The sequence below is a fragment of the Clarias gariepinus genome, chromosome 14 (assembly GCF_024256425.1).
Source record: "Clarias gariepinus isolate MV-2021 ecotype Netherlands chromosome 14, CGAR_prim_01v2, whole genome shotgun sequence".
Taxonomy (NCBI): domain Eukaryota; kingdom Metazoa; phylum Chordata; class Actinopteri; order Siluriformes; family Clariidae; genus Clarias; species Clarias gariepinus.
This window is the reverse complement of record NC_071113.1, coordinates 16,767,726-16,794,159: the sequence shown is the minus strand read 5'-3', so window position 1 is coordinate 16,794,159 and position 26,434 is coordinate 16,767,726. Positions and strand designations below refer to the sequence as shown.

The window sequence follows — 26,434 nt, the reverse complement described above, 5'->3', positions numbered from 1 at the left end:
ATACCGCTGTTAATTCGCACACACAGATTTTGACAAATGCATCATTAAAAAATATATATATATATATAATTATTTCAATACTTACTGCTGTTTTTTTCTGCTTTACTTTTTTTTCAGATATATTATGCTCTTTATTCATTTAATGCACGCTGTGCAAATGAGCTGAGCATTTCGGCCAATCAGAGAGTCCGAATCCTAGAGTTCCAGGACATGAATGGCAACCAGGAGTGGTGGCTGGGTGAAGCCGGAGGACGGCGAGGCTATGTACCTTCAAACTACATCCGCAAGTCAGAGTACACCTGAGTATCAGAGTATCAGAGTTGTACAAGAGGCTGAGAGATTTCCAGCTACCCCAGACCACCACAAATAAGCTGAACTGCAGAGCCACATGGAAGAAAGGACAATAATGTGTTTTTACTCTGTGAGAAATAGATTGATGTGGTGAATAAGTAAACAGTTTATTGCTGCTTATGGAAACAAAATATGACATATGCACTGGCTTTCCTTTACATTTTGTCATTGACTTTACATCTGATCTCCTCATTTAGGCATTTTTGAAACGCAATTAACACTTTGCATTTTGAGTATGCAGAAAGAATGCGATGACTGACTTGTGTGAAAGCATTGGTTATTTTTAGGTGTCTAAGTGATCAATGAATGCCTGTATTGGAGTTGTGCAGGAGAAGTCCAAAAATGATCCTAGCACTTAACACGTGTGCTAAAGAAAGTAGTGGAAATGTAATGATGTGGTTGGATATGTCAGCATAACACTAGCTTGAATGTTTACTAAAGAGAGTAAAGTAGTGAGAAAGTATAGGTGCATGGAAAATAGAAAACAAAAAGAATGGTTTGAGCATCTCATTTTGGAGACATCTAGACGTGCTTGTTGGACAATCAGATACATCCCTTATTCAAATGTGTATGTGAACACAAACCAATCATGGAGTGTGCAAATCTTTAGTCAAACTCGGAACAAAGCTCAAAATATGCTGAATAATATTTGATTCAGAATAAAATGTGACAAATGTCTTTTTTAAATACAATACATAGAATATTTTTTACTTTTTCACTTTTTGACTACAGTGTTTCCGATGATTACATGTTAATGGGGTTATGACCCAGAGCCACACACTGTAGGTATTTGATCAATAGTAAATTCATTCATTGGTATTATGTGGTCCTAGTGATCTCTTTGATGTTATCCACTTTAACACACTATTGGTCACTTTCATCATATTCATCTCTGATGCTGTATAGTAACCATGAATATACTGTACTCCAGTCACAAGCAATCACTTCCTTTCTCATCTGAATAAAACACCTAGAAAACTAATTGAATGACTACTTGAATCTATATAATAAGGTCCCCATTTACAGATGTGTTTGGATTCAAATATATACATACATGGTTTCGTGCATAAGTACAAACAAAAATAAAGGGGAAAGCATTTGGACACTACAAATTAAAGTTGAAGTCTTTTACATAATTTCACTTTGAAACATGGTAAGAATCAATTCGTTTTTAGCAGCATTGTATTGGGAGAGTGACACAAATTTCATGTTTTTGCCTCTGGACACCACCAATAGTTTTTTATTAAAGCAATAGAGATGTGATAAAGTGATGACGTTAATTCCCTCCATTTTTTAAGCTTCAATTTCCTCCATTTTCACAAGCCCAAATATAATCAGAAATAATATAATTATTAATTTATTTATTTGGTGGTCATGTTTATATAGGGCTATAAAATCTCTCTCTCACAGACACACAAAAACACAATAAATAAATAATAATTTGCATATCTTGGGGAAATTTGCAAGATGTGTACCATTTGACTGAGAAGGCAAAGCTGCCCATTCTTCTAAGTAAAATTCCCCCGTTTCCTAATAATTTTTGTTGTCTTGTCTCACACAGCCCCAAAACACAAGACGTCCGCCACCATGCTTTACAGAGAGGATGGTGTCCTTTCCCCGTATGCCTTGTTAACTCCTCTGTGACTATAAAGTAAAATTTTGGTCTCATCACTCCAAATGACTGCTGTGAGGCATGTCCAGGGTCTAGGTGCTGGTCTGGCGTACTGCAAGCAGGCTTTTTTGTGACATGGATGCAGTAACGGCTTTTCCTGTCAACACGGCTATGCAGTGTCGGCTAGCTTCTTGAAACAACAACACTTTTTTTCCAGAGCAGCCTGTATTTCTCTCAAAGTTGTTTGTGGGGTTTCTTTGCATCCCGAACAATTCTTCAGGCAGTAGTGGGTGAGATCTTGCTTGATCTGCCTGACCTTGGGTTAGTATCAACAAAACATCTTGTTTTAGACCTCTTTATCAGAGTTTGAATAGTATGGACTGGCCTTCTAAAGTGTTGAGATATCTTTTTATATCCTTTTCCTGCTTTATAAAGTTTAACTACTTTATTGCGCAGGATTTATTCACAGTTATTTTGTTTCTCCATGGTGCAGTATCCAGTCAAGTTAGTGCATCACCTCATAGGCTGAAAAACTCACTGACTATTTATGCATAGATACTAATCACAATTAGTCACAGATGTGGAAACTTCCCTTTAATAGACATTTAAATCTGTGTGTGTCAACCTGTGTGTTTATAATGTGGCCTCTTGGGACATCTTGGGACATGTAAACTTTTGATCATGATGCTTTCAGTTATCATTAGGTGTTAAAAGGGATCAAACAACAATGACATCATGTGCCACTATCCCTAAATAATAATTAAAAAAATATTCTTTTAGGGTATGCAAACTTTAAGCACAATTGTAAGTAAGTAAATAAGTAAATAAATAAATAAAATAGAATAAAAAGTTTCCTTTATGTGGCTGCTGACTCAGAGCTGCCACCTATCATATGGGAGTGTTGCACGACAAAGATCAAAAGTGCAAATTTACAGATTTTACTGTAAGTAAAAATCTGTAATCAAAAATTTGTAAGTCAAACCACTGTAAGTTGAAGTTTATAGTAAGATAGATACTGTAGATCTATTTATCTATCTATCTTTCTAGACTACCTTGATAACTTATGCTTGACTGAGTAATATTATCAGTAATATTAAATAATAGGTATAAATAAAAATAAGTATTAAATAACAAAAAAAGTGACAAAATCTCTTATACTTTTCTCTCACTGTTTTACCAGTTAAAGATTTTAGGATCTGTGGTTATAAAAAAGCAAAGAAAGGTTCAAAGGCCAGACTAAAAGTAAATATGCCAGCATGTTGACCTGGGCATTGACCTACAGGAGAAAGAAGTCTGTCGGACCAAATAAAATAGAGATTTTCAGAAATAAAACCGTAAAAATGTTTAAATTTTTACAAACATGGAAAAAAATACCCATTTTTAAATGAGTACCTAACATATAACATGCACCAAGGAACAAAATCAGGTAAAAGGCCTCACATGCTGGTGTACACTTAATACTGTAAATAAACTAAAGGGGGTATTTGGTGCTTATAGGGTCACAGGATTGGACATGGCTCTATGAAAAAAAATCAATGCTTCAGGCTAATGATCGCCAGCTGGAGTGGAGAGACACTATTTTATGACTTCTTCATCCTAAAGTTGATCTGAACAACTGTCGCCTACTGTTCTTAGGACTGTGGTGATTTCTTTCCTGTAATCCTGTGACCAGTATTGGCAGCATCATGCTCCAATTAGTATTGCTACTGCTGTGTCTGCAGAGTTTTAACCAGCCAGCAGCAGCAAAAAATGAGGTATGTAGCAAATAAAAAAATATTTGGCCTAAATACTGTATGAAGTATGAATAGGATTATTATGCTTTTTTTTGGTGGTAGACAATTTTCAATTAGTAGACCATTTTAAACAATTTTATTTAAATAATAGTTGAAAAAAAATGTTTTTTATACGTTGAATTTTATGGGGCTGCTGATTAATGAATTATTAATTTACTAATTAATTATTGTTACATTTTCAGGTCCCAGGCTGAAAATTTTTACAAAACTGTAGTAGGCCTACAGTAATTATATAGTTATACACCAATTCACTTTGCTCCACTCTGCTAACTATACTACAGTATAGCTGCTAAACCTTTTACACGCGAGATGATTAATGCATTATCTTTTAGAATGATTATTGAATATTGATTGTAAAAATTGTGCACTCTTTTAGAGTCTTTTACTGAACAGTCAAGGTATCAGTGAAGGTGGGGTTGTTTATCATTATTACCTTATTTTAATAAAAATAATATTTCTCATTCAATGATACTCATTTATCCAGAAAATTATTATAATGTCTTTAATTTTTTTTTTTAGCTCCAACACCAGTGACTAATGAGACCTCTGATTACTATTATGAAGAATCTACGCATAATGATAAAAGTAATACCATGTCACAATGGTTGGATGAATTCATGGAAGAGACAGGTATAAAATATGCAGGAGTTTACATTTCCTTGCGAAATCTTTCGGTCACATAAAATATGCAAATGTGAAAATAGTGGCATGTTGATGAAACTGTCACGCGAGGGGCAGATCCGCGCATAAACTGTTCAGCACGGGCAGTTTCGCAGGCTGCTTCCACGCGGAGTTCTGAACAGGCGGCCATTTATACACGCGGTTGCCAGGCAACGCCGCCGTCAGGCCATCCGCCTGAACGAGCCGCACCTGGCAGCGTGTTTATATAAAGGGTCCTGATACCGCGGCACTCTTTGTGATCATTAGGTAGCAGCGGTAAAGGTATTAGGGCCAAAGACAAACCGCGGTGAAGTTAGTTTGATATTCAGACATTCGGAAGCGGTATTTTAGGGACCGTCGACAAATTTCAGTCCAAATGAAAAGTGATACTTGTACTTACCTGGCTACGTGCCCCAGTTATTCTAATTTATTATTCCATGCATGCTGCTTTTGTTCATTATTAATTGTTGAATTAATAGATAATATCAATTGAGTCTTGTGAATTAATTTGCAAATATTATATATTTTTTAATTAAATCACTATTTCTTCGAAAGCTTCTAGGTCATGTGACCTGGTGACCCCAAATTGGTACCAAAATAATCTCATTAGAGCTTCATACAAGGTACACCCGATTTTATCCCAAGATACGTCTTCATTTAGTTTTATTAAATGTTTTATTTAAAAAAAATTCCTTCTTTAATAGCTTCTAGGTCATGTGACCTGGTGACCCCAAAAGAATGAAATCTGAGACCTCAACAAGGTCCACTTCTTTGTAGTCCAAGATATTTATTCATTATTATTTAATTTAAATTTTTATAAAAATACTATTCCTTGAATAGCTTCTAGGTCATGTGACCTGCATTAGTTCCAGGCTGTTTAATGAGCCCATCCAGGGCCAGGGTATTGTCAAACTCCTTGTTGCTGACAAGGAGTGAATTGCCACTGTAAATATGTTTATTCTTACAGCTGCTGGACAATCTTACACACAGTATGCCCAATATTTGCACAAGTGTCTTCTTAAGACATACTTCATCCCTGTACATGTGAACTGTATATATAAATAGTACGTGTGTGTGTACTTAGCTTATTTAATTTTATTGTGTGTGTTTTAGCTGTCTGTGGCTGTGCAGAACTGCAATTTCCCAAATTTTCCCAATTTTCTATTTTAATAAATCATTATTAATACCTTCCAGGTTTGTCTCAGATTGAAAGATGTTGAGGTAGATAATGAGAAAAGCTAAATAGAGTGTTGGAGCCTCTCTTCCTTTCACCAAAGACACTACAGAATGCACACATACAGTAAGGTTAAGAGCATTGTGGATAATCACACACACACACACACACACACACCTCTCACACACTTTTTCTTTTACCTGGCTGCCATTAAAAAAGAGGTACCAAAGCATTCTTACCATTTCTAAATGTCTAGGTACTGGACTGACAAACAATTAAATAAAAATAAATGAAGACATATCTTGGACTACAAAGAGTTGTACCTTTTGGGGAGCTCAGATCTAATTATTTTGGTACCTGTTTGGGGTCATAAGGTCACATGACCTAGAAGCTATTGAAGAAATAATGTTTTTTTTTAATAAAAAAAATTAAATAAAAATAAATGAAGACATATCTTGGACTACAAAGAGGTGTACCTTGTGGAGATTTCAGATTAAAATATTTTGGCACTAGTTTGGGGTCACCAGGTCACATGACCTATAGAAGCTATGATCTTCCTGAGTCTGCATGGCTTTCCTCCAGGTTTTCCAGTTGCTTCTCAAAACATGTTAGTAAGTGGATTGGCTAGAACAAATTCACCTAGGTGTGTACAGTATGTGTGTGTGAACGTGTGTGGTTCACACATTTTCCTTATTTCCAAGATAGGATGACCAAAATACAATCATTACTCAAGGTGCAAGAAAAGTAAATTAACAAGAAACATTGTAACATGTACAATAATATAAATCCTCAAGGCACTGTAAATCAATCTTAAAGCAAATAAATAGTATAAAAATGTAAATATTTAGTATTATTTAACAAGACACTTATCAAAATAACATAGCATCCTTATCTCTTTTTCTCTATCCCTCCCTCTTATTTTCTCTTAGATGAATGTAATCCAAATCCCTGTTACAACGATGGTGTATGCGAGAATGATGGTGATGGTGATTTCACATGCATTTGCCCCAAGCCTTTTAAGGGCAAAAGATGTCAAACTGGTTAGAGACCAATGATTTCTTACTGTTTATATTTATTTGAAGAAAAAAAAAAAACTTGGTGTGGTAGTTTATGAGTTTTCCTATTTTTCAGTCATAAATGTGTGTAAGAATGTCAAATGCGGTCGTGGCGAGTGCGTCCTTATTGAAAAAGAGCCCTTTTATGAGTGCAAGTGTATCGCACCCTTCCAGCCTCCCAGCTGCAGGAAAGGTGAGTGTGATCAGTCTTTCACAATGACAATGACACCAAACAAATTCTTTTAGAACCATGATTACAGAATTTCAATAATTTCAATATTTCAATTTATTCCCAAAATAGTTTTGAAAGCAATGTGCATATTTTTATAAAAGCCTTTACGCTGCTCTGTTTTAGCTGCAGCCTGTAATCCCAGTCCCTGTCTGAATGGTGGAACATGTTTCAGGGGTCGTACAAGAACTCAATTCCACTGCAAGTGTCCTGAAAACTACAGTGGAAAGTTCTGTCAAGTTGGTAATGTGGTCTATATTCAATTAATGCTTAAAAAAAAAATTCGGGTTTTTACAGTTGATGGTTGTCCACAGGGCTCATTTCTCCAAAGTTAAGCTTTCTCATTTCTACCCAGATGTCGATCCATGCTGTGAAAATTGTAAAAGTGAAAAGGCGTCTCTAATTTATGTATTGGTCAAACCCTGTCTCACATATTAAATTGCAGTCTTGAACCAGACCCTCTGATTGCTCTTTTCGGCATTACTGAAGAAGAAGATAGGCATCTAACTGCAGCTAAACATGAATTACTAGCCTTTGCATCCCTCCTAGCCCGGCATTCTCTTTTATTTAAGTGAAAGGATGCCACGTCACCCATTTACGCTCAGTGGCTCAGGGATATTCAATTTCAACAGGTGTGGGGGACCTTTGTCACTTTTTTTTATATAAAATTATAGTGTAATCTCAGTCTTTTTTTAATGGTTGGTTCTTTACCTCCTATTTTCTGTGCACACAAAATCCAGACTTCCAGTTTCATGTTTTTGTTTCTTTCTTTTCCTTTTTTAAATATGCCTGTTTTTATGCCTGGTGTTTAGCCTTTCTTAGACATGTATGGCTGGCTTGGAGTTAGGGATGGTTGGGGTGTGGGATTGTGGGGGTTTGTAAGAGTTTTATAAATACAGTGCAAGTGAAAAACACACTATGTTTACTTTATGCCTATGTTTGAAATTAATATAAATATTGTTGATTACAAATCTTGTTTTACAATATGCTCCTGATTCACTGTATGTGCCCAAGGTCCTGATGATTGTTATGTGGGAGATGGGGCATCATACAGAGGTTTTGTCAGTGAAACTAAGTCTGGACATGAGTGTCTACCTTGGAATTCTCATGTCTTTTTAACTGTTGCTACTGCTGAAGATACTAATGATGTTGATGAAGAGGATGATGGAATTGGAGAACATAACTATTGCAGGTTAGATTCGGTGCACAAATTATGTTATCATCTAGATCTAATTTATCTTTCACAGCATCTTCATAGAATTTCAATGTTTATTCATTTTCTCAAAAACCTATGTAACAAAGAGTTACATAGATTCTTAAGAAAATATTTTAGTTGCCCATCCTTCGATCATGGGTTTGGGCAAGTTATTTACTTTATCTCATTGCGCTTTCCTATGCTCTTGTGAACAATTCCCCTCATTAACATCAATATACTTGGAAAATCCTGAGCCCAATAGCGGCCAGACCATTTTTTCAAAGCTGTTTCAAGTGTTCTATTTGATCTTTCTACCCCTCCTGATCATTGTGTTATGTCTCATGAAATATCTGCATTCAACTTTCCTGTAAAATGGGTACCTCTATCACTTTCAAAACTCAGAGGGGGATCAATATTTTTTTCCCCAATTGTACTCCTGCTGTGGCAGAAGCTGTATCAGATTTTATTGAAAATGCCTCAGTCCACTTGCTGAATGTGTCAATGACAGCCAGAATATATTTATATCCACCTTTTGCTGCAAGTAAAAGACCAATATAATCAATCTGGAGATTTGTCCAGGGACACTTAAAGAGCTCTTCTTTTTAACCAATGATGGATTAATTTGAGCATGTGTGAGGCAATGTATACAATAATCTTTGACATCATTATCCATGCCTGGCTACCAAAACATATTTGCCCTCCTGTTTTTCACCTTTTTACACCTAAATGCTTCCCCTGATTGTGAATATGATACTAAAAATCAATTAAACTGGGGTGCCACCACTTTTATGCAACAGCATTTTTTCATGTACAGTTACATTTGTATCATGCTGAGCAATCTTCCATAATTAGTCTAATTCAGTAGGTAGTAACGAGTTACATTTACTCCATTACATTTACTTAAGAAACTTTTTTAGCTTTACTGCACCATACTTTTTACTTTAACTTAAGTAGATTTGTGAGGAAGAAACGCTACTCTTACTCCACTACATTCGGCTACACACTAATATAAAATTATAATTTCTTTAAAAAATTAATCAGACATTTACTTTGTTACTCAGTACTTGAGCAGTCGTTTCACCATATACTTTTTTACTCTTGCGTAATATTTTGGATGACTACTTTTTACTTTTACTTGAATAATATTCATTTGAAATACAGCTACTCTCCTTGCATTTTTTTCCTATTTGTGCCACCTCTGCATAATTGCTTCTGGTATTAAGGAATTGTTTTTTGAGCACTTTACAAATCCACTGGTTTTAAGTTAATGTTGCAATTAGTTCTTGCTCTGTGGTAGCTGGAAATGTTAGTCCTTCCACAGCTGCTTTCATACTTTTCTACTCATAAGAAGCTACAGAGGTGTTTGCGGGGTATGTAATGTCACCTCAATGAATCCATATACTGTATGTATTCAAATGTGACATTGCCCAGTGAACAGAAAGAAGGTGTGTGGTACAGGAATCAAAAGCTTTTTTTAACTGGGAAAAGTGGTTTACATGCCTAAGCAATAAGACACACATTTCCCTGGACTTCCTGAAATATGACTGCTGAAAGTGCCTTCTCAGTAGCAAAATAAATGGTTGGGTTACGTAAAGATGGCATATCAATAAGTGCCTTTTAAATTCATGGCATATAATCCCAAATCCATTTTATTCTTAGGTTTGAACATACTAAATGGTTTGTAGATAGATAGATAGATAGATAGATAGATAGATAGATAGATACATACATACATACATACATACATACATACATAATGCATACTGTACATACTGCACATACTTTATTGATACAAATTCACAATAAATGTAAAATTTTTAAACATTGTTTTTACTAGGAACCCAGATGGGGAGAGCCAGCCTTGGTGTGTCTTTAGACACAATAACACACTAAGTTGGGATGACTGTAATGTCGCACGCTGCCCCGAACCAGGTGCACATCCTTTATTGTTTCTCTTTTTGGATGCCAAACTCCCTCTGTACACACTAACGACAAACCCAGTTGTAGTAACATTTTTATGTTTTTATAATTTTGACATCAGCTAAGCCACCAACCACTGATAAACCTGTAACAAACACCACAACTGCTCCAGAAAGTGAGTTTTCTGTGTGTGGCAACCCAATGACAAGTAGGATTACATCTAGGATCTTTGGGGGAAGAAAGTCCAAGCCTGGAACTCATCCTTGGCAAGCTTCTGTGCAGATGCGTCGAAGAAACACTGCTGATAACTTTAAGCATTTTTGCGGGGGAATTGTCCTCCACTCTTGCTGGGTCCTCACTGCTGCTCACTGCATGTAAGTGATGTCTACAGTAGACATTGTGCAACCTTTTTCCAAATAAACCTAAATAACAATGAATTTATTAACAATAACACCTAGAGGTAAATAAATAATACAAAATATTAGTTCTGACTGAACAATCTGATTAAACAAAAGGCAGTAACACTCCTGGGACATTTACAGGTAACTAGATGTATCACTCCACAGCCCAGATGTTCTAAAATTATTTATTATACTAACTGGCAGTCACAGCACAGGTGCAAGTAGGTTCAATTACAGATTGCTCTTAAACCCCTTTTACACTACTTTGTGTAACAATGGATTGTACACCCAACATATAGTAACACACTAGCTTTCTATTTAACACTTTTTGGATTTCATCCTTGGAATTTTAAGTGAAATACATGCAAGCATAAAGAAAAAATTTACCAGATTAACAGGACTGTCCATTGCTGCATTTATTCTTTCTCTCCAAGTCGCGGTTATTTAGTTCCAGAAGGATGTTGGTAGGGCAAAATAACTGGTTAAATAAATAAACAAATCATAAATTTAATTATGATAATAAATTGTGTTTGCAGAACTGTTATATTAAAACAATGCATTTGGCCTGTGTCCTTATGCCTGCAACTGCATCACAGCCATTCTATATTCAGCAGTACAGCAATCCCTCTCGTGCTTATATTGCATAAACACTTTGTGCATAATGCAAGTAAATAAGTAAATTTTTATTTGTGCATTTAAGTGTGTGTGTGTGTTACTAAAAAAGGGACAAGATGTTTGACATGCAGGTGGTTCTGGGTGGTGTGGATCTTGAAAAGCATGAGGCAGCAGATCAGACTGTGGCAGTCGAAAAGTATTTTGTACATGATAACTACACAGAAATTGATGATGTCCAGTACAATGACATAGGTAATCTATTCAACTTTTTAAATTGTAATACATGGCATTACAATTTTAATATATTCATACTTTTTTATTACCAAATTCTTGGTAAAATTGCCTTTTGGATTTTATTTAATGTTTGGTTTCAAGACCACATTTTTATATTAGCAATCGGGGTGACTTACAATTAATTTTTCATGTGTCTAGGTTTATGGGTCAAAATATCGTTCAAATTTACAACTACTGTCATTGGTTTTAGTATTAATCACTTTTTAATTAATAACAAATTGAACCATTCATTGTGTTTATTTAAAAAAATATCAGCCTTGCTCAAACTGAAGGCTGAGTCAGAAAATGGACTTTGTGCCAGAGAGACCATGTTTGTTAAAGCAGCCTGTCTGCCTCCTGGGCCTTTTCCTGATGGGATGGAATGTGCTATATCAGGCTATGGAGTCACTGAGACAGGTGTGGCATTGCTCTCCTTGTCCTTTCACATACTTCTAACTTGCTTGATTAAATGTCATTCTTCCTTATTCATTTACTTTTTTTTTTTTTTTTAAAGATGAGAGCGGTTCTAGTCAGTTACTGGAAACAAAAGTTCTCCTAATCAGCCAGGACCGCTGCAAGGCTCCTAATGTTCTTGGTGAACTGCTGGATGGCAACATGCTTTGTGCTGGACGGATGCAAGGAGGGGTTGATGCCTGTCAGGTGGGTACATTGCCAGGAAAAAACTTAAGCCTTAGAATAAATAATTATTGCAGTGATTGATATGTTTTAGTTGGCAGCAATTGTTTTAACCCAGAGTAATGCAGTGAGTAGCTTTGCATTTTTTTTAAACCCATGTCATCAATATTTACGTCGTGGTCATGAAAAAGAATTGTCTGTATGTGTCAGGGGCGGACAGAGGTGGCTGGACGGAAATGAACCCAATAGCAGACACACAGTGATTAAATGATGGGAAATAATGTTTTTAACCTTTATTTTATAAACTGAGGCTTGGGTAGCAGGCACAGCAGGAGCAGGGGAGAGAAGCAGTGGCTGTGTGTGCTTGGTGACTGGGGAGGCCTTTAGTGACGTGAGAGGAGGCGGGGCTATGACGCGAGGGGATCTCCACAATCCCGGAAGTCGAACGCGGGGAATCCTCTCGGGCTCTTGCAAGCGATCTTTTCTTTTGCTGTCAGTCCGCTTAGCACGTATACGTTGGTGAATGGGGTGCAGTGGCTTGTCTTCTTCGGCGAACGTGAAGATGTGTCTTTGTGTGAAGATGCGGCGAGTGTCTTTTCTCCGCGAATACGGGAATGCTCGAATGCGGAAGTGCTCGCGAGCAAGGCGAGCAAGATGAAGTGGCGGCTGGAAGAGTCGTCCTTGTCCAGGCAGAGGTCGATATCCGAAAATCCAGCAGCGAGGGCGAACAAATCCAAAACGTGAGTGCAAATCCGAAATCCCGGGAACATGCGAGGTCATACACATTAATCAGTCCGATAACAGCAGAAGTACCAGGAGGGGCGTAGACGAGAGAGAAGTCCGAAAAACAGGCAGGGTCGATAACAGGCTAGATAACACTGAAAACTGCTTTACAAGATAGACGTGGGGCACACGAGTAAGATACTGCGGCACTGAATGGTTCTCTCAGCGTGCTTAAAAAGCCTAGAGATGATTGCATAATAGGTTTCAGGTGTGCTTGAGTGGCAGGTGACATTGAGAGGGGAAAAACCTGGAGTGGAGTTTAGAGTCTGGAGGTGCTGGGTTGATCTGGCTGGCGTGTGACAGTACCCCCCCTCCTACGGACGCCACCTGGCGTTCTGGCTGGTGCGTTGGGATGTTGTTGGTGGAAATTCTCAATGAGGGATGGATCCAAAATGAATCTTGACGGAATCCAGCTCCTCTCCTCTGGGCCATAGCCCTCCCAATCTACTAGATACTAGAGGCCCCTGCCTCGTCGTCGAGCCTTCAGCAGTCTTCGTACGGTGAACGCTTCGCCACCATCGATGACCTGGGGAGGAGGAGCTGGGCGGGTGGGTGGATTTAGCGGGCAGGAGACCAGAGGTTTGATCTGGGAGACGTGAAATGACGGGTTTATCCGACGCATAGTGGAGGGAAGACGGAGTCTGACGGTGCAGGGGTTGATGACTTTAATGATAGTAAATGGGCCGAGAAACCTGGGGGACAGTTTCCGAGAGATGGTCTTGAGGGGGATATGACGGGCAGACAGCATGACCCTTTGGCCTACTCGATAGGGCGGTGCCCTGGAACGATGTCGGTCGGCTTGTTGTTTGAAGGCCGAGACGGTGCGGCGGATCCTTGATCTGGCATTTAGCCAAGTTCTCCGGCATCTATGAATGAAGGCTTGTGCCGAAGGGACCGAGACCTCCTCCTCCTGAGAGGGAAACAGGGGAGGCTGGTACCCGAGAGAGCACTGAAAAGGCGACAGGCCGGTAGCTGACGTGGGCAGAGAATTGTGGGCGTATTTGATCCATGGGAGCATCCGGCTCCAGGACCGGGGCTCCTTGGATATCATACACCGGAGGGCTGTCTCCAGGTCCTGGTTGGCCCGTTCCGTCTGCCCGTTAGTCTGTGGATGATACCCCGAGGATAGACTGGGCGTGGCACCGATTAGTCTACAGAAGGCAGACCAGAACTGTGCTGCAAACTGGGGTCCACGGTCCGATACAATGTCCATCGGGAGTCCGTGAAGTCGGAAAACATGAATGATTAGTAGTTCCGCTGTCTCTTTGGCCGTGGGGAGACTAGATAGGGGAACGAAGTGAGCTGACTTGGAGAAGCGGTCCACGATACTCGGGAAGTATCGTGTATCGGACTCGGGAAGCCCGGTAACAAAATCAAGGGCTATGTGGGACCAGGGTCTGTGTGGAATTGGAAGCGGCCTAAGGTGGCCAGCAGGCGGCTTATTGCTGGTCTTGTTTCTTGCGCAGAGGTCACAGGCATTCACGAAGCGACGGATGTCATTTCTCATGGTGGGCCACCAGAAGCGTTGCTGGACAAGGGCTAGAGTGCGTGCCGCCCCAGGGTGGCAGGCCAGCCTTGAACCATGCCCCCATTCCAGGACACATGGTCGTTCTGCCTCCGGGACGAAGAGCCTGCCTGCTGGTGTCTCTGGGGGACCGGGTCCCTGGTTGAGCGCTGTCCTGACTCGTGACTCGACGTCTAGCAGTGCCGCCCCTACCAGGGATTGGGGGGGCAAAATGGAGGCATCGGATGCTTGATCTCGGACTGGTGAAAACTGGCGGGACAGCGCGTCCGGTTTAGTGTTCTTCGAGCCCGGGCGGTAGGACAGGGAGAAGTTAAAACGAGAAAAAAATAGGGACCACCTTGCTTGTCGGGAATTGAGGCGTTTGGCTGTCCTTATATATTCCAAGTTCTTGTGGTCCGTCCAGACCAGGAACGGGGCCTCGGTTCCCTCCAGCCAGTGTCTCCACTCCTCTAACGCCAATTTTACAGCCAGCAGCTCCCGATCCCCAATGCCGTAATTCCTTTCGGTGGGCGAGAGACGACGGGAGAAAAAACAGCAGGGGTGCAGCTTGTCGTCCGCGGGAGACCTTTGGGACAGCACCGCCCCTACTCCAGAGTCTGAGGCGTCCACCTCGACCACAAACTGAAGGGCAGGATCAGGTTGTTGGAGAATCGGAGCTGAAGTGAAGCGCATCTTCAGTTCCCGAAATGCCTCAGCTGCTTGTTTCGTCCAGGTAAACGGGCTCTTTACTGAGGTCATGGAGGTGGGTGGCATAGCTACAGAGCTATAGTCTCGGATAAACCGCCTGTAAAAATTGGCGAAGCCCAAGAAACGCTGAAGGTCCTTACGGGTGGTCGGAACGGGCCAGTCGGTAACAGCTTGCAACTTTGCGGGGTCCATCTGGATCTTTGACGGGGCAATGATGAAGCCTAGAAAAGAAACAGTGTTTCGATGAAATTCACATTTTTCAGCCTTCACGAAGAGCTGGTTCTCAAGGAGCCTCTGAAGCACCTGGCGAACATGTCTTGTATGTTCCTCCATGGAGCGGGAGAAGATAAGAATGTCATCAAGATAGACAAAGGCAAATACATTAATAAAGTCCCTAAGGACATCGTTGACCAAGGCTTGGAAGACTGCCGGGGCATTGGCCAACCCGAAAGGCATTACAAGATATTCATAATGACCAGATGAGGTGTTGAAGGCGGTCTTCCACTCATCTCCCTCCCTGATTCTAACGAGGTGATAGGCACTGCGGAGGTCCAGCTTGGTAAAGACCTGGGCCCCCTGCAGAAGGTCAAAGGCTGTTGACATCAGGGGTAGGGGATACCGGTTTTTAACGGTAATGTCGTTAAGCCCTCTATAGTCAATACAGGGGTGCAGGGACCCATCTTTTTTGGACACGAAGAAGAAGCCTGCCCCGGCGGGTGATGATGATGGTCGGATGATGCCGGCGGCTAATGATTCTGAGATGTACTTATCCATGGCCTCTCTTTCGTGTTGGGAGAGTGAGTAGAGACGTCCCCGTGGTGGAGTCGTGCCAGGGAGGAGGTCAATGGCACAGTCGTAGGGTCGGTGTGGTGGTAGAGAAGTCGCCCGGGATTTACTGAAGACCGTTCTGAGATCAGCGTAGTCACTTGGGACTGAGGAGAGGTCAGGAAACTCCTCAGGGGAGATTATTACTGAAGCGGGGCTGAGCGCAGACTTGAGACATGATGCTAGGCAGAGTGGGCTCCACCCAAGGACGGCGTTGTGCTGCCAGTCTATTTGTGGGTTATGGCGGATGAGCCAGGGGCGTCAAAGAACGAGCTGGGCTTGAGCTTTTGGCATGACAAGAAATGATACCTCCTCTGAGTGGTTCCCAGATGTCCTCAGGGTTACTGGGGTGGTCCGCTGGGTAATGGGGGGAAGAAGTGTCCCATCGAGAGCGCGGACTGACAGCGGCGGTGCCAGAGGGACGGTTGGCAAGTGCAGTTCCTCAACTTTTGATGCACTGATTAAATTCTGGTCTGAGCCGGAGTCGACGAGAGCGTGAAGAACATGGGAGCGATGATCCCAAAGGAGCATGACAGGAAGAAGTGAACGGTCCTTAGGCGACTGTCCTTGGCACGCCCCCTCCAGTGTGCCTAGGTTCACTGGGGGGGCCTTGCTTTTAATGGGCACTGGAGACGTAGGTGTCCGAGTTGCCCACAGTAAAGACACGCCCCTGTCTGAACCCGACGTTGTCGCTCCTCCGGTGAGATCCTGGTTCGCCCAATCTGCATGGGTTCGGTCGGAGAGCCGTTGGAGGTGGTTTGAACAGGAGAATTATTGGTCCTGGGCTGGAGTTGGCCAGGGGTGCGGCGTCTTTGTCGGAGGCGTGCGTCTACTCGCCCTGCCAGATCCATTAGACCATTAATGTCTTCAGGGAGCTGCTGGGAGACTAACTGATCCTTGACAGACTCCGAAAGTCCATTTAAAAAGGTGTCGTACAAGGCCTGGGCGTCCCACTCAGTGGCAGCCGCCAAGGTTCGAAACTCAATGGCATAGTCGTAAGCAGACCTAGAACCCTGGCGAAGCTCCAGCAGTTGCCTCGCGGCCTCCCTTCCTGCGTAAGAACGATCAAAGACCCTCTTCATCTCCTCAGTGAAGGCACTAAGGGTGGCACAGCAAGGGCTGTTAGCATCCCAGACGGCGGTTCCCCACTCACGGGCTCTGTCTGTGAGGAGGGTGATGACATAGGCCACCTTAGAGCGTTCGGTGGGAAAAGTTGAGGGTTGGAGCTCCAGTGACAGAGAACACTGAGACAGGAAGGAACGACAGGTTCCGGGATCGCCATTGTATGGTTGTGGGTTGGGCAGGCGAGGTTCGTGCCGGGTCACGGGTGTTGAAGTAGAAGGAAGGGCAGAGCATACCTGTTGAAATTGAGTCGACAGCTGAGACAAGGCCTGGGAGATCTGCTGGAGACTTTGCTGTTGGGAATTGATCAAAAGTCCCTGCTGGGCGACAGTCTGACGCAGTCGGGCATCAGAGCGTGCGCTAGACCTGAGTTGAAGCCTGGCCTGAGAGCTAGGTCTGTGGCGAGAAGCGTCCGCTGGGTCCGTCATGGCCGCAGTATACTGTCAGGGGCGGACAGAGGTGGCTGGACGGAAATGAACCCAATAGCAGACACACAGTGATTAAATGATGGGAAATAATGTTTTTAACCTTTATTTTATAAACTGAGGCTTGGGTAGCAGGCACAGCAGGAGCAGGGGAGAGAAGCAGTGGCTGTGTGTGCTTGGTGACTGGGGAAGTCTTTAGTGACGTGAGAGGAGGCGGGGCTATGACGCGAGGGGATCTCCACAATCCCGGAAGTCGAACGCGGGGAATCCTCTCGGGCTCTTGCAAGCGATCTTTTCTTTTGCTGTCAGTCCGCTTAGCACGTATACGTTGGTGAATGGGGTGCAGTGGCTTGTCTTCTTCGGCGAACGTGAAGATCGGCGCGCGCCGCGAGTGTCTTTTCTCCGCGAATACGGGAATGCTCGAATGCGGAAGTGCTCGCGAGCAAGGCGAGCAAGATGAAGTGGCGGCTGGAAGAGTCGTCCTTGTCCAGGCAGAGGTCGATATCCGAAAATCCAGCAGCGAGGGCGAACAAATCCAAAACGTAAGTGGAAATCCGAAATCCCGGGAACATGCGAGGTCATACACATTAATCAGTCCGATAACAGCAGAAGTACCAGGAGGGGCGTAGACGAGAGAGAAGTCCGAAAAACAGGCAGGGTCGATAACAGGCTAGATAACACTGAAAACTGCTTTACAAGATAGACGTGGGGCACACGAGTAAGATACTGCGGCACTGAATGGTTCTCTCAGCGTGCTTAAAAAGCCTAGAGATGATTGCATAATAGGTTTCAGGTGTGCTTGAGTGGCAGGTGACATTGAGAGGGGAAAAACCTGGAGTGGAGTTTAGAGTCTGGAGGTGCTGGGTTGATCTGGCTGGCGTGTGACAGTATGTCTGTAAGAACAAATTATGGGCCTGCATGAAGCAAATAAAAAAAAGATTGCTGAAATTACTGAAATGTTGTTAAGAACTGTCCAACACACTATTAACCTATAGGAACAGACTGGTGTAAAAAAAAAAAAAAAAAAAAAATGCATGCAAGCAAAAAATGTCATCAGAAAAAAAATAAATTTAAATGATTTAGTGATGATGCTCCATAAAAAATTATAGAAATTATAGAAAGTAGAAATTAAGTAGATATTATAACTATAATTAATAGTGAAATTAAGAGCATTTCTTCTTAAAAGGTTTTAGCAATATCTGTGTGGCCGTAAGAAATTAAAAAAAGAATTTAAGAAATAAAAAAAATATTATGTGGCCATAATAAATTAAAAAAGACTTCAAATTGCAAGCATGAATATTTGGAGCAAGATTTAATTCATTCTAGAGCTACAGTACAGTACAGTTTGCGTTCATCGGGGTAAGAGAGCAATGCACTCATCATGCACAGTGCCCCCTATGGGTATGACTAGACCTACTGTAAATAACTTAAAGTATAAATATAAACCTTAAAGCTTAAAACATTAATTTACATTATTTTATTCTATTAAATTAAATCAAACAAAGCAACAAAAAAAATATATAATTATGGACTCTAACACAAAATGAGAGTTGTGTTGCTTTGAAATTGCAGTTTACAGAATAAAAGGGTAAAAAAAATTGAAGTCAGTTGTTTCTTACCAAAAAAAAATTTAATTTCATCATAAAGGGTTTCTTGCTATGTAGCAAATTAAATAATATTAGTGTAGCGTGTCAAATATTTTTCCAAGGCTAATAAAATTGTTAAAAGCTGTATACAAATAAAATTCAATAATAAGTAAACTAGACTGCTTGTTTTATTCATGGGCATCTCCACTAAATCTATGCCTTCAGTGCATATTATAATAATGTGTTGTTTTTGTAGTTATTTTTCTGCTTTTTTCTCATGTTTAGGGAGACTCTGGAGGCCCGTTGATCTGTAAGCAGAATGGCACACATTATGTCTATGGAGTGGTGAGCTGGGGCGATGGCTGCGGCAAGAAGAATAAACCTGGTGTTTATGCCCGTGTCACTCAATTTCTTGACTGGATCAATAAAAAGATGCGTTCCACGTAATGTCAGCCACATGTTGTTTAATGTTTTAATTGCCACAATGACATATATTATCCATCTTTCACAAAAACCTTATATTTGTTTTCATGGCCAAAATAAATGTCAGACATCTGTATTATAAAATATTCACAATCCAAATATGATCACACAAATCAGTTTTTAATTTTATCACTGCAGAATGTTGTTGAAAAGAATTAAAGTTTTGTTTATAAAGACAGCTTAGTGAAACCTGTTTTTATATCCTTCTCTATGTATGACTGATATTGGCAGTTCACTAGCAGTACCTCGCTGTGAACTATCTTTATAGCTAAGTTAAGGGTACATAGTAAGGACATACTGTACAGTACTGTGCAAAAGTTTTAAACTCATTTCTTCACATTTTGCATCCAAAGACCAGACTTTATTTATTTAATAAGATAGACAGATAGATAGACAGACACACAGTATTTATTTAATCTATGTGTTATAGTGAATAGTTTCTCAGGTTCACTTAAGGGCTTTTTTTTTTTTGGCATGGTTTTGGCTCCCATTTTAAGTCCAGTCCCTGTACCTGACCAGAATAATGTTTTTTGTCTGTTAAGCCTCAACATGGCCTGTAAATCTTTCAAGCAAAAAACATTTCATTTAAGCCATGAACATTTGAGAAACATGTGCAGATGACTACAGATATCAGTGATTTGTGATGCTGAATTCTGAGTGGTTGGAACAGATGAGAAGGGAGATGAGGTTGCTTGCTGAGGTTCTACATAAATCAATGCAGAAAATTATTTAAAAACTGACTCAGCACTGAATGAACATAACATTTGCTGTGTCAATATTTACTATAACTTGGACTTGAGTCGCAAACTCTATGTTAAGCCTTCAGGGAAAACAAGAAACCCAAAGTGTCAGTGGAGGTGAGGTTTGTGCCTATGGCCCGATCATTTTTATTTTTTTAACATTTTAGTTTTCCAACATACTTAGCTAAAAAAAAAGAGAGAAATAGAGGTTTTTCAAATATTGTATAGATGAGACAACAGCTTTATGATGTGCCATATTATTCATTACATTTAGATCAGATCCAGTGTCATCCCTTGCAAAGAAAACCCATCTTAATTCACTTCACACCAGGGGTGGAAAAGGTGTATTAAAGTAAAAGCAAAGTCTAAATCTTACTCCATTAAAAGTAGAAGCCAAGGTTAAATTAAGTCAAAACATAGCTATATATATGACATACAAAACCACTGATAATCTTCCTCAATCTGGGGCTCCATGCAAGATATTACCCCGTGGGGTCAAAATGATCACAAAAACTGTGAGCAAAAATCCCAGAACCACACGGGGGACCTAGTGAATGACCTGCAGAGAGCATGAAGTGGATGATCCAGAAGAGGATTGAGAGAATGTCATAGGATCAGATGAAACCAAAATAGAAGTGTTCAAGTTCAAGTGTTCAAGTGGGCTTTATTGTCATTACAACCATATACAGTTAGTACACAGTGAAACGAAACAACGTTCCTCCAGGACCAAGGTGCTACATGCAACATAAACTTACAACATAAATTAACAGAGACACTAAACTAGCTAACCAAGAGGCCTAGTTAACTGGCTAGCAGAGACAGGACAGAGAGATCTAACATAAATTACAACATAAATTAACAAAAACTAACTAGCTAAGTAACATTTTTACAGACAACATAAAGTGCACGTGCAAATGTGCAAACAAGAGCAACAACAAAGTGACAGTGCGCAACCACGACATAACAGAACATAAAATATGGTGTTGAGGTAGTGGGTAAACAAACATTCCTTAAAACAGCAGCAAGATTTGAGGAATTAGTGCAAAAATGTAGTTCAGTAATGATCATTGTGCAAAAAGATTGTTAGAAACAGTGAAGCATTTACAGGTTGGTGTGTACGATAATTTGGTGGTGTAGGTCAGTGTGTCTGCACTTGTGTTGATTAGTCAGTCCAGTCTCAATATTTTGAGGTAGTTGAGTTAAGCTGTGTGATAATGTTTGTGTTTGTGTGTGTGTGAGTGTGTTTGTGTTTATCAGTCCAGTCCCTTTTCTTCTTGTTCCCTGAACTTCTTGTTTGAAGAAGAAGGAGTGCTGAGTTGCATACAAAGAACACAATACCTACTGTAAAGCATGGGGGTGAAAACATTATGTAAAGGAAAAGGAATGCGTAAAGGAAAAAATGAATAGGGCCATGTATAGTGAGATATTGAGTGAAAACCTCCTTCCATTAGCAGGGTCATTGAAGTTGAAACATGGCTGTATCTTTCAGCGTGACAATGATCCCAAACACACTGCCTGGGCAATGAAAGAGTGGCTTCGTAAGAAGCATTTCAAAAGTCTTGGAGTGACCTAGCCAGTCTCCAGATCTCAACCCCATAGAAAGTCTTTGGAGGGAGTTAATAGTCTGTGTTGCCCAGTGACACCCCTATGACATCAACAGGAGTGGGCCAAAATACCAGCAACAGTGTGTGGAAACCTTGTGAAGACTTACAGAAAACGTTTGACCCCTGTCATTGGCAACAAAGAGTATACAGTGGAACCTTGGATTACGAGCATAATTCGTTCCGGAAGCAGGCTTGTATTCCAAAACACTTGTAAACCAAATCAAAATTTTCCATAAGAAATAATACAAACTCAAATTATTCATCCACAGCCCAAAATTTTTTAACAGTCCTACAATGTGATTTTCTGCATTTTTTTTATTTTGTCTCTTATAGTTGAAGTATACCTATGATAAAAAATACAGGCCTCTCTCATCTTTTAAGTGGGAGAACTTGCACAATTGGTGGCAACTAAATACTTTTTTACCCCACTGTACATATGTGGATAACAAAATGCCTACTAAAAATCTTTTTTCAGGGCAGGTTTCTTAGAATTACCTACATAAAAAAATATCAAATAAAACACCTGTAAAAACTTTAACTGAATTACTGTATATACTGTATACTATAATAAGGCTAACCTGACAGGCACATATTACCGTGAGCACCTCTCACCATGAGCAGTACTACAGATAAGACAGCTTGTCGTTTGGCAAAATAAGATTTTTCCAAAGTCCAAAGTGCTAATTGAGAGTAAATATACAGATACAAGCATGACCACTAACCCAGTTAAAAAATCGTTCAGAATCTATCAACACTGATGTCACAACAATCCTACCAATAAACTGTCTATAAATAAACAGTGATCTGAAACACCTAGGGATAGTATACATCCCCGGCCAACAGTCTAATGGGGGTGTGTGTTGTTAGGGCACAGGGTTGTAAATCAATGTTGTGGGCTAATGATTGCCAGCCTGACAGTAGTGGCTCTATATGAATATTTAAGAGGTGATCAGAATGATTGCCTACATTCCTAAGGCTGTAAAGATTTCTTTCCTGTAATTGTGTGACCAGTACTGGCAACAATATGGTCACACTATTGCTTTTACTGTTGAGTCTGCAGAGTTTTAACCAAGCTGCAGAAGCAGAAAAGAAGGTATGTAGAAATTTTGTTATAGTTAAACCTTGTGCTAATTATATATAATCTCCTTTTGCATGGACACTAACATGTTACACACTTGTTTTTTTTAACTTTGTTTGGGACTGCCAGTCAATAGTGTTCTACTGGCTACTCTATGGGCTAAATGCTTACATTGCTTATTAAAGGCAACCTATTCCTTTTATACGCCAATTTTCCATGTTTGTTTAATCTTTCAGGGACTGGTCTCCGACTTCATCAGTGCTATAGTTGAAGGTGGTATTAAATAATGTCTTTTTCATCATCATCATCATCATCATCATTATGTTTTATTATTAGTATTATAATTATTATCAAATACTCTTAAAAAATTAACTAAAATCTTAATTTTTTGAAGGTGTAAACACACATATTTTGTCACATCAGTACCTTTTGTTTTTTTAAATTGGTTTAGGTGTTTTAGAAGCTATGAATGAGACGGGAGAGGAATATGATGAGAATATTTATAACACGACTGAAGAAAGCCTTGACTGGCTGCTTAGCCTCCTGGATGACATAGGTAAAACATTTTTATTATCATTTCAACATTGGACAGTTAGATCAGTAAGTTCAAAGCATTCTTTTTTGATCGTTAACAGTAAGCAGTAGTGCAAAAAAAAAACGTTAGTCAGTCACAATGTTATGTAAGTTCAGGTAATTAATTTATGTCTAAACATTTATACTTGTTTTTGTACTACAGTAGATACCTCTACTTGAAATGCCAGATTATGACTTTTTTCACCAAAACTGATGAGTCTAAAGGACAAAATACAGACACTTTGTACCAAATTTAAACTTGTCGCTCAATATGGTTGGCAAATGCATTTAATTGTTAGTTAAATGTGGAATTAAACACACATTTTATATAATACTGATATGTGTTCTCTCTCTCTGTATATATATCTGTCCTCTCAGATGAGTGTGATCCAAATCCCTGTTACAACAATGGGACATGTGAGAACGCTGGTAATGGTGATTTCAAATGTATTTGCCCTCGACCCTTTAAGGGCAGAAGATGTCAAGATGGTAAGACCATGAATTGTTACCATAACTACTTATTTGAAAAGACACATGGAGCATTAATTTATGGATTTGTGGAAATTTTTTATAGTCATAAACATGTGTATGAATGTCAAATGTGGTCGTGGCGAGTGCACCTTGATCGACAAAGATCCCTTTTATGAGTGCAAGTGTTACGCACCCTTTCAGCCTCCCAACTGCAGGAAAGGTGAGTGTGATTAGCGTTTCACAATGACAGAAAAGACATTTTATTAGAACCCTGATAACACAATTTCTATAAATAATCATTGCTAATAATCATTGCTCATTAGGTAATTATTTTTCAGAGCCAGGTTAATTTTTCAGAGAAAGACTGTTTTTACTGCATGGGAATTATAAGAAGAATAAAAGTCTTTATGTTGCTCTATTTTAGCCTCATCCTGTAATCCCAGTCCGTGTCTGAATGGTGGAACATGTGTAAAGGGTCGTACAAGAACTCGATTCCACTGCGAGTGTCCTGAAAACTACAGTGGAAAGTTCTGTCAAGTTGGTAAGTTGAATTATTATTATTATTATTATTATTATTATTATTATTATTGTTGTTGTTGTTGTTGTTGTTGTTGGGAATCTTTTACAACTTGCTGTTGATTCACCGCATGTCCCTTAGGTCCTAAAGATTGCTATGAGGGAGATGGGTCATCATACAGAGGTTTTGTCAGTGAAACAGTGTCTGGAGATGAGTGTCTGCCTTGGAATTCTCACCTAATTATGAAATATGGTCCTTTTGATGATGATGATGATGGAGATGTAAAAGACGATGGAATTGGACCCCATAACTATTGCAGGTGAGATCTACCTGTGAGCTTTTATGTATAATGGAGAATCATAAGTCAAAAAACAACAAATCTAATACTGTACAATTTTATGTATTAAACATTCCATTGTCCAGGAATCCAGATGGGGAAAGCCAGCCCTGGTGCTTCATTAAATACAAAACCAAATTGCGTTGGGATGATTGCAATGTCACCCGCTGCCATGAACCAAGTACACATCCTCCATATTTTTTTACTTTTCTTCCTCAATTTCTCCTTTTACAACCATAACTTGTTTCTGACGTTCTCCATATACACTTACAGGTTCCCCTACTAGCAAAACAACTCTTGAAGAGGATATTGTAAAGGGGGAGTTCTCTGAGTGTGGAAAGCCACGGCCAAGTACGATTACATCTAGGATCTTTGGTGGGAGAAAGTCCAAGCCTGGAGCTTATCCTTGGCAAGCTTCTGTACAGACACGCCTTAGAAATAGCACTGAGGACTTCAGTCATTTTTGTGGTGGAACTCTCCTCAACTCCTGCTGGGTCCTTACTGCTGCTCACTGCATGTGTGTATTGTCTTTAGAAGTAGCGCAATAGACCAATACATACTGATATCTGAGCTATATACAATTTAAGCGGGCATTGATGTTTTAAAAGATTTTTTTTTTTTGATGGATAAAGAAATATTTTAATATATTGCATTTTTTATTTTTTATTTTTTTTATTTTTTTTGCTTCCTGGCACCTGTGTCTTAACAGTGACAACACAACTGAGATGCAGGTGGTCTTGGGTGGGGTGGACCTGATGAAGGAAGAGGCAGCAGATCAGACTGTGGAAGTTGAATATTATATCATGCATGAGAACTACACATCAACTGATAAAGCTGTATACAATGACATAGGTCATCTACTAAACACCCTGTTTCTACATACCATTGATGGATTTATATTTTATAAAATGATGACTGACTAAATAAATAATTATGCTTTTTTTTATACATATGACATGTAAATATATATCAGCCCTGCTCAAACTGAAGCCTGTATCTGAAGATGGACTTTGCGCCAGAGAGACCAGGTTTGTCAAAGCTGCCTGTTTGCCCCCTGGCCCTTTTCCCGATGAGATGACGTGCACTATATCAGGCTATGGAGTCACTGAGACAGGTGTGGGTTTTCTCCCTCTCTTTATCTTCATACTTTTTTAGTTGCTTGATTATGTGCTTTCCTCTACTGATTAGACATCCATTTCTTTCTTTGTTCTTGAAGGCAGTCTTTCTAAACAGTTACTGGATACAAAAGTTCTCCTGATCAACCAGAGCCGTTGCATGGATGAGGATGTTCTTGGTGAAGTGCTCGATGACAGCACCTTCTGTGCTGGACGGATGCAAGGAGGGGTTGATACTTGCCAGGTGTGTATTAGTGTTTGGTTGTGACTGCAAAAATTTACATATTATTATTTATAGCTAATAATGATCAGACATTGAAATTAATTAATGTGTTCATTTGCTAAATAAATCCATACATCTTATTAGACAATTTAGTTTTTACTTTTATTTTGCTGCCTTTGCTCTTTATAGGGAGACTCTGGAGGCCCCTTGAGCTGTAAGCAGAATGACATACATTACATCTATGGAGTGGTGAGCTGGGGGTACGGCTGTGGAATTAAGAGTAAACCTGGCGTTTATGCCCGTGTCACTCACTTTATTGACTGGATCAATGAAAAAATGCACCCCTTGTAGAGTTGCAGTGAGCATGCATTATTGATTTATGTTTTAATAAAATGACACCAGACAATTGAAAGCAAAGCACTGGTT

General features: G+C 40.0%; 3 protein-coding genes across 5 annotated transcripts in view; all 3 read left to right on the top strand.

Moving 5' to 3' along the window:
- Positions 1–1,333, top strand: part of dnmbp (dynamin binding protein) — a 36,069-nt gene extending 34,736 nt beyond the window's left edge. For all 3 annotated transcript variants that reach the window (XM_053511329.1, XM_053511328.1, XM_053511330.1), the window contains one exon: positions 118–1,333. In XM_053511329.1, the coding sequence (XP_053367304.1) occupies positions 118–303 (186 nt within the window). In that variant the 3' untranslated portion in view covers positions 304–1,333. The remainder of the gene's footprint in view (positions 1–117) is intronic.
- Positions 1,334–3,547: 2,214 nt separating this feature from the next.
- LOC128541241 (hyaluronan-binding protein 2-like) lies at positions 3,548–19,459 on the top strand. Its single transcript, XM_053511584.1, has 13 exons — positions 3,548–3,717; positions 4,133–4,166; positions 4,276–4,386; positions 6,520–6,630; positions 6,722–6,838; positions 7,001–7,117; positions 7,889–8,066; positions 9,907–10,001; positions 10,111–10,363; positions 11,115–11,257; positions 11,555–11,695; positions 11,793–11,938; positions 19,153–19,459. Exons 1-13 carry the CDS (start codon positions 3,649–3,651, stop codon positions 19,312–19,314), a joined length of 1,677 nt encoding a protein of 558 aa, XP_053367559.1. The 5' UTR covers positions 3,548–3,648; the 3' UTR covers positions 19,315–19,459.
- Positions 19,460–22,575: 3,116 nt separating this feature from the next.
- On the top strand, positions 22,576–26,425 carry LOC128541242 (hyaluronan-binding protein 2-like). The gene is made up of 13 exons (XM_053511585.1): positions 22,576–22,787; positions 23,009–23,045; positions 23,224–23,328; positions 23,724–23,834; positions 23,920–24,036; positions 24,241–24,357; positions 24,475–24,652; positions 24,757–24,851; positions 24,944–25,187; positions 25,380–25,522; positions 25,644–25,784; positions 25,887–26,029; positions 26,198–26,425. Exons 1-13 carry the CDS (start codon positions 22,719–22,721, stop codon positions 26,357–26,359), a joined length of 1,662 nt encoding a protein of 553 aa, XP_053367560.1. The 5' UTR covers positions 22,576–22,718; the 3' UTR covers positions 26,360–26,425.
- Positions 26,426–26,434: the final 9 nt, after the last annotated feature.